The sequence below is a fragment of the Temnothorax curvispinosus genome, unplaced genomic scaffold, assembly GCF_003070985.1.
Source record: "Temnothorax curvispinosus isolate PA1 unplaced genomic scaffold, ASM307098v1 QBEX01008353.1, whole genome shotgun sequence".
Lineage (NCBI taxonomy): Eukaryota > Metazoa > Arthropoda > Insecta > Hymenoptera > Formicidae > Temnothorax > Temnothorax curvispinosus.
Window position 1 is genome coordinate 479,305 of NW_020218133.1, and position 8,580 is coordinate 487,884.

Genomic DNA, 8,580 nt, shown 5'->3' on the forward strand with positions numbered 1-8,580 from the left:
TCTCCGCCGTCTGCAGAATGATCGGGCAAATTCACGGGCGAGTGTGCGATAGTATTAATAATAACGCCGTAAAATATTCCCCTCCCCCTATTAATTAAATACACGCGCGTATATAATGCCGGCCACCGGTGGAATATTAAGCGCACGAGTGTGCGCCGCTGGTATATACGTGACATCAGAAACATCTATTCGGTCAGTAGCCACACCGCGAGAAACCTGCCAACGTGACTATAATAAATGATCGCTTCCTTCTGCACGACGCCGTCGTTTCGTGCTCGCGCGGAGCGACGAGGGACTTCCGCCGATCGCAATCGTCACGCGACGTTTGTACGGGGAGCGAAAAAATATAACTTTAGAATTTAACGCCTTTTTGCGCAACGCGCCTGAACAAACTAGCGATCGCGCTACGTCGGTCGTTCTCGTGGAAAGAAATTCTGAGGAACGCGCTCTCACTCTTATCCGAGTTCCGCGTTCGATCGCGCGTATTTGCGTTTCGGATCGCGGTAAAAAGATTACGGTCGGAGATCGCCCAAATGGGAGGGGGGTGGGGCTTCTTCCCGTCCGAATGAAGCGTCTGCAAACACACGGCGCGCCGTAGAAAAAAAACCCAGATAACGTCCCGCACCCGCACACACAGCGAATCTGATTCAATAGAGGAGGCGGTTGTACGCGACGAGCGCGCGCGTACACGTGTACACATATACGCGATACGCGCGATAGCAGGACCTGCTCTTCACGGCTCGTTCCCATCGGTGCCAAGGTTGCATCGCACCCGTGTACATTAGCTGCACTAGAGCAGGCCCGAGGCCTCTGCGTGCGGAGCGGAGAGCCTCGCGTGATGCTTATACGCTCGGAGCTTATCGCGCACGTATATGCGTGTGCGTGGCATAGTCACGCGTACGTAAACCGCGTGTGCGATAATGTGGAAACGACGACGACGACGACAACAGCGACGGCGACGACGGTCTAGGCTAAACAAACGCAGCCGCGGGGTTTGCAGAAAGCGAGAGAGAGAAAGAAAGAGAGATAGAGAAGCGAGAGCAATTCCCTATGAATCGCTCTTATCTATATGTATCATCTGGCTGTAAGCGTTGCGCAAGCCGTTGCCCGGATTCTCATGCACTTCTCGAGCGCGAGATTAGCGATAGATTTATATATGGAAATTCGGGACACATCGCCGAGGGATCGCGATGTAAGACGTATGTAAAAATGTCCCATGAGACTAATGTCGTAAAAAAAACCGGACAAATTAAAAGACCAGACAAAAGGCTTTTATTTACATAATCCACCTACCATTATTTTCAACATGTACGAGATTCATGGCGCATCCTGCATAATTAGCTTCTTGTATTTCGAAATGCAAAATATGTTCAATCTTACAATAAAAATAGCACGTTATCGGCGACGATCGCGATGCGTGATACTTTTATCGAGCAGATATTCATTAACGTGATATAATATTCGCCGACGTTAAACGTGCACGCTAATTAATGTATGCCGCGTAATGAGTATATATATCGCGAGAACGGAACTACGCGCCGTCTATCTATATATTTAATTATGGAATCAAATGTATCGCGCGTCGCGACGCTCTCACGAGCGTTATGCAAATCCGAAATGAGAAATCGCGAGTAAGCATATTTCTGTTCGTGGCCGGGTGATACCGGTTATCCTCGCGAACAATGCGGCGCCGATTATCTCCAGAATATGGAATGAGCGATGGCGATAAATGCGCCCGCGATAAAACGCAACCGTGTGCGCGCGCGCATATCGGTTGTACGAAGAGCATCGCAAAGCCGCAGCCCACCCTCGTCGATTCTAGGACGACGCGACGTCCCGGCACTGAAATCATCCTCAAGATGCCCGCGATGCAATTGCATCTCCACGACCGACCATATTGGAACTATGCCACTCGTGGGCGGCGCGGCCGCGGTTACGTCGCGATAAATAGTAAACGTCACATATAATCGTGCCCGATCGCGAGGATGCAATTAGCTCCCTCGTCCGTCCTAAACGGCGCGATTCGCGACATCAGATCGATGGTAATCGTCGGCTATAGCTCAAACGCCGTCAAGGTAAGGCAAACGTCATCATAAATGTTAACGCCCATCGTCGACGGGACGAAACGAGGACGATTTGCCTCGCGTTACATTAGACGAGATCGCGAAGGAATGTCGCGATGTCCCACAGGCTTTTAAAAGAGAAACGAGTCGGGGCCGCGGGAAATCAAGCGTGTAACTTCGGCGGACGCGTCGCATTCGTAATCTGACGTGACGGCGCGGATACGATGATGATTGATCGACGTTTCGACGCGATACGGCGCGCATTGACCGGCTGATAATGCACGCGATATCTCCTCGTTCCGCGTATTATTATCGTGCTCTTTTTTTTTTATCTTTCCGCGAGGTATTACCTGGTGCATCGTGAACGATAAGGAAAAAGAGCGCGGTGTCTTATCCGATAAAGCCGACGACGCAGACAGACGTGTAGAGCAATTTCGCGCCGTTCGGCAAACAGACGAGCTCTCGTCTAAATGTGAGACGAGCGGCTGTCAACGGCATGATCGATCGCGATCAGATCCGCGACCATGAATTTCGTCGGCCGGGGTGGAATTATCTGATCCTGCGACTACTTTTTCCAACCGAATCGTCGAAGATTCGTACGATCATGGCGTTGACAATAATAGGGAGAAAATAATCAGATAAAAAAATTAATGAGTAATCCAATAATAACGAACGAATGGTATAAGAATAATGCTTCAAAATTCTCGCAGCAATCTTGATCTGCTTTTGGAGCAGAGTGTCCGGATGGAAAAAGAGAGAGAGAGAGAGAAAAAAAATGTTATCAGAGAACCAGTGCAACGAGACTTCGTCGCCGCGACGTTGACTTGGTCAGTTCTCGGGGCGGTATCAATTTTTCCCGGGGCATCGATCTCCATACCGGTCCCGCCGAGCCGCGATGTTTACGTTTCGTGCGAAAAGTTCCCCGTGTTCGCGTGCTGCTGCCGATTCCGGCGGCCGAGAACGCAACGCGCGTCCGCGGAGGAACGAGACGCGCGCGCGCGCGTGTTGCGCGGCAATAGGGACACACATGCGATAAGGCTCGAAAACGCGGCTCGTAAATCGCGTCCGTGGGCGCCTGATAACGGGGCGCATTCGCGTGACCTTCCTCCGCTCGCTCGCGTTCGCGAGCTTTAAAGCCCGCTCTAAGGCCGCTTTTAGAAGCGGCTGACTGATAACGAGCGCTCCGCTCGCTCGCTCGCTCGCTACCGCCGCGCGCCGCCGCCGCCGTCGCGGTCGCCGTCGCAGCCGCAAATTGCGCCATTCACGTCTCAATAGCCGACCTTCACCCCGTACATTTAGCATCTACATACGATGTATATGCGTCGGCCGTGCGGCGCGTATCGGTCGCTTCGGTGTAGGACGGCAGGCTATCGCACGAACCGGGTGACTCACTTCGCTCGAGAGCAACGCGTCGCGACGGATACGACACGCTAATTCAAGAGCGGTACGTATTGTGTGTACGCTCGACTCGATAGAAACAGAATCCAAAATCTCCGTTCTCTTTCAATACGCATCTCGTATCCAGCGACTTTTAAACTGTAATAAACATTTCCAGCCCTAATCGAGTATCGTAAGCCGCGCTAATAATTTTTAGGAAGACAAAGACATTTTATTTCGATCTATTTGTTCGCTGCAATAGGAACTACACAGAATTAATTGTTTGCGCGAATATCGTTTTGGATTTTACGCGGAGAAAAATAACGTTTCAAAACGACGAGCGGGTTTGTCGATTATGATGGAGCAAAACTGAACCTTGAGATCGTGCTAATCGGCAGTCTAGCACCGACACGCTAATTATTATTCGTAGGATAGTCCATCTCGTTTAGGTACTCTTAAAGTTACAATTCAGCACCGGTACTTTGGAGGTCATAAAGCGTTAATTAGCACGGCCATGATAGCCCGCGAAAAAAACTATAATACATCTCATTTCGGTTCGCTTCAATGCATTTAATGACTCTATTATAAAAAGTTCGTTATGTAAAATCGTATATAGTCGAAATAACATTACCCCGCTTTCTTCGTTGCAGAGATACGATTTTCCTCCCGAGGTAACAATCGCGCGAGGTCAATCGCATTCGCAATCCACAAAGCGCTAATGAAACGCGGAATTTTTATCAATTTAAATCACGTATTATGCGAGAAAAATATACGGCTGACTCATCAACGTCAGCGATCTCTCATTGTCGGTGATCTCATCAATATTAAATTACTTTTAATGAGCGTGTCGTCGTCCAAGCAACGTACTTATATATCACACGCAATTATACCTGGAATTTCGCTAAATAATTCGAAATATCTAACAAAAGTTTTCCCTTGCCTGAAACTTGCACGTATATACCTTCACAAAAATCCGTGCCTTGACTCTCCTTGTCCCGGTTTCATCCGCACGACTCATTTGCTGATCTTAATTAAAAATAGAGATCTAACGATCGCTCATATAACTATAATACGTAACAAGCGCCGTGTAATTTCATTATAGGATCATATTATACGTTCTTGAGACGCTATTAAATATTCTTGAGCGATATATTCTCTTAAAGACTAATGGCCGCGCGTAAATAATTCACAAACGTGCCTTCAAATAATGATAGTAATTTAGCGGGTTTTTTTTCCCCCATCCGGATCGCGGTATCGTCTGCCGCGATCCGTAAAGTTAATGCTCGACGATCGATCGACGTCAAACATCAATTACATAGAATGTTAACGTATATATATACGTACAGGAGGCGTTGCCACGTGCCCAGTGTTGGGCTCCCTGAGTCCCTTGGATGATGGCCGTCACCGACATCATCGGCTTCTCCTTCTTCATCATCTTGCCCGGCTGCCTGCCCGATCTACTTTCACTCGTCACCGTGGACCGATTTATTTTGCCGACCTTTTCACACGCACGCACACCACCACCACCCCTCCTCCCCCCGTGGCACACACCGCCACCCCGCGATTCGAACCCTTTCGTTTTCTTTTCAGACGGAACCCTCGCCTCGTCCGCACCGCGTCATCTCGCGAAAAGAAGTCCTGCCTCTTCCACCTTGTCCTTCCCTCCCTCGCTCGAGCTCTAAACTCCTTCTTTTGGTATCGATTTGGTATGGTTGCTCACTGCACTTCTTTGGTTCGTTCGTGATCGACCGCGCGACCGGTTGCTTAACTATTCTACAGCAGAAAGAGAAGAGCGGTTTTCAAGGAGTAGGAAGGGATAACGACGAACGTGAACCGACGAAAAAATCTTTCACCGAATCGTACTGCGACCTTGAATCCCACGGCATTCACCGACAAGTAGCTCATGTTCCCTTCTAGTGAAGGGCTTGAGGTAACAGCGCATTAAGTCACATTCTTAATTACGGCCCCAATCCAAACTTGCTTTCACATTCTTTTTAATCCATATAAATTCAGATTATATCTATTATTATAAATTATAAGATATATTTTTATGTCACCATGAAGGATGTAAATTGTATGAAAAGTGGCTAGAATATTTCGTCGTCAAGAATATTTTAAAATAAGTGACAAAGAAAAAATGGAAAGAGAACAAACACCGTATCAGCCAGAAGGAAAAATATCACATTTTAACAAAGCCGTCAATTTGGAGAAACATTTACGCGGAATATATTTCACAGCGCATTTACTCAGCTTATTATTATTAATGCACATAACGAGTATTTTTTTTTTTACCGCGATAAACGTCCACGATATTATTGCAATCTTTTATATCGGCTGACTTATTCATGATCCCGATTTCGAATGCGCGACGTTATCTGTTCGATTCTATCACCGATCAAAAAGTTGGACCGTCATTACCGCGCAGCTACCTGTATGATTAATCGCAGCAGGATCCAACTGCGAAACGTAAAATCGCGAAACAATTTTCTCTGCTAACGTAAACAATTATTTTCCCTGCTATCGAATATTTTGCAGCAAATAATTTAAAAATATTTTTCTCCACAAATAACAAGATTATAAGCGCCTCGACGATCGACGGTAATTTCGGTACGCTTCTTCGGAACACGATGAAACGAGGATTCGAGAAAAATCGCTTTAAGTGTGCCAGCCGTGACGCGTGCAATTAGTCACGGGTTTAAGCAGCGCTTTAATTTTTACCGTGGCCCGGATTGCAAAACAACCGAGCGTGGCCGTCTCTCGACTGAGAGGCGTCCTTTCTCTGTCGTTCGTCAAATTATCCTGTTACCGCGCGGAGAACGGATCGGATAGGACGCGAGTGCCGAAAGAGGAGAAGCTGGAGACGTAACACCGCGCGGTACTCATGACCAATTGAATTGGATTGTATCGGATACGATTCGGTACATTGCCGTTCGATCGCTCGGAAACGTCGGAATATTATATTCGGAGTATTCCGAATCGATTAAAACTTGCTCCGAGTTGGGCAAAGCGGATAACTCCGTGTAATTCGAATGTCTGATTATTCGACGAGCTGCGAGAGGTGAGCGAGAAGAAGCAACGTTGAAGTTAACCGTCGAGACCGAAGACCCGTCGGCGCAGACAACCGTATTTTACGCTTTTTGCGCGTTTAAGAAGAATCCGAAGAGAAAGCCCCGACCCAAAGAGCGAGACAGAGAGACGGAGAAGGGCGAAAGAGAGAACTTTTGCCCTCCCGAGGTCGCCGCCGGTCGAGAAACCGCCCTGCCAGGGATTCGCGGGCGGCAGTCCCTCCCTCGGGAGTCTCCTCTCCCGCGGGATATCTCGCGGAGTAGCGCGAAGACGAATTATGCTGACTCCCGTACCCGACCCGACCCGACGCTGGCCGGCCTTCGCTCGCGAGGAAAAAGCGCCCGTCGAAGAGACCGCGCAAAAAGTGCGCGGCGTGTCGGTGACTTCGCCGACATGTCCCTCCGGTCGAAGCGTTCCCCACTGTCGCTTTCGTTCGTACGCGAGAGAGGATAATGCCGGATTGGGGCATAAATCTCGCTTTTTTCGATAATTTATTTCGCTTTCCTCTCACGATTGTAAAACAAAGGACAAGAAAAGAGAGGGGGGAAAGGGAAAAGAAAGACGGACGGACGGAGATGAATGCGCGCTACGTGAAAGCTGAGGAGGACCTCGAACAACGTTTACGCGCGACGCACCGTGTCGCGCATGTTCGTGGGCGAACGGTATTCTCTAAAATATGCGCTCGATCGTTATCTGACCGTGAAAATCTGACCGCGCGGAAGCGATACCGCCACCGGGAATAATTAGCATGAAATTACGCGCGACGTGTGTACGAGACGAGAAACTCGATATTAAATAATCAAGTGATGTTATCAAGGTCGCGTTACAAGATTATTAAAAAAAAAAAAATTATAAAAAATGCGTCGGTGGTCTCTCTAGACGGCTAAAAAATACGCCTGTCCTCTTGACACGACGCGAGAGCCTCTAAAAATATTTATCATCGGCTTTTATGCAGTTACTCTTTCGCGCCGCGCGGCGATCTCGAAATAACAGCCCGGCGTTCTTTCGCGCGGCGATCGGCGCGATCCGCACGCACACGCTCGCGACCTTGACACACACGCACGCAGGAAATGCGATTGTCTTGTCTCGCGATCGACGCCGGCTCGCTAACTCTCGGGAGATAGAGGGAGAAAGAGAGAGACAGGACGCGACAGACCGCGACTTACGTAATGCATCAGGCAATTACACGAAATGCACATGCACGGACCGACACGTGCGTGTGTGTGTGTTCATGTGCGTGCGATTAGAGCCGTTGTCATTGCACTTGTCATGCGGCAAGGTTGCCGGTCATGTCAATTGGCCACGGGAGTGCCTTAACAGATAGATCAATATCGCGAGGCAAAGTTGGAGTAAGTCTGTATAATACGTTGGTTTTATGGTAGCCCTCAATCGTGTGAGAATTCTCATATCGAACTCGCGCGATTTTGACGTGGAAACCGTCGGATCGAAAATATCAATTTAATGTGGATGACTCGAATTTAACGGAGCTTCTAATTTCCGATTGACTTCTTATCTAGATACTCCGATCTGACTGATTAATCGTCTAACGAGTCTAACCAGATCTCCCTCGCGCGTCCCGGACTCGTTTGTTCCGCGTTCTACCGGCGTCGCTCGATTGTTCTCAATCATACAAGCAGAATCGATCATCCGCATCGATCGTGGGTGGATCGCGATACGGCGAGCGCGACTCCCGTGACCGATCGCTAATGTCGAGGTTAAAGTTCAAGGTTACCGCCAAGACTGCGCCCCGGGCTACGCTATAGCGGAAAGGCAGATCGATATGTACCGGGTGCTGTACGGATTCGTAGGCGAGAATCGCCCGATCCGAATCGTGTCGTGACTCGAGCGAGGTAAAACGAAGCTTTACGATATTATTCTTGGCGCGTGTATACGATGTACAAAATTAGTTTCCAAAAATCCTAAAGAATCTGGATCGGAGCGGAGTGACTTAAATGCGTTACAGATGCAACGAAGTTCACTATCAATTCGAACGAACGACCTGAGATTCAAGCTCGCAGATAAATCCGATCTTATATGTTTTGCGACTTCGCATAATCTTGAGGAAGTGACCGGG

At 48.6% G+C, this 8,580-nt stretch overlaps 1 protein-coding gene across 2 annotated transcripts in view; it reads right to left on the reverse strand.

The window, feature by feature from the left end:
* LOC112457848 (retinoic acid receptor RXR-alpha-B) overlaps positions 1-8,517 on the reverse strand; it is a 34,765-nt gene extending 26,248 nt beyond the window's left edge. Inside the window, exon 1 of one of the 2 annotated variants that reach the window (XM_025021147.1) lies at positions 4,785-8,517. In XM_025021147.1, coding sequence (XP_024876915.1) covers positions 4,785-4,875 — 91 coding nt within the window. In that variant the 5' untranslated portion in view covers positions 4,876-8,517. The remainder of the gene's footprint in view (positions 1-4,784) is intronic. The other variant, XM_025021146.1, reaches the window with a different exon arrangement.
* Positions 8,518-8,580: the final 63 nt, after the last annotated feature.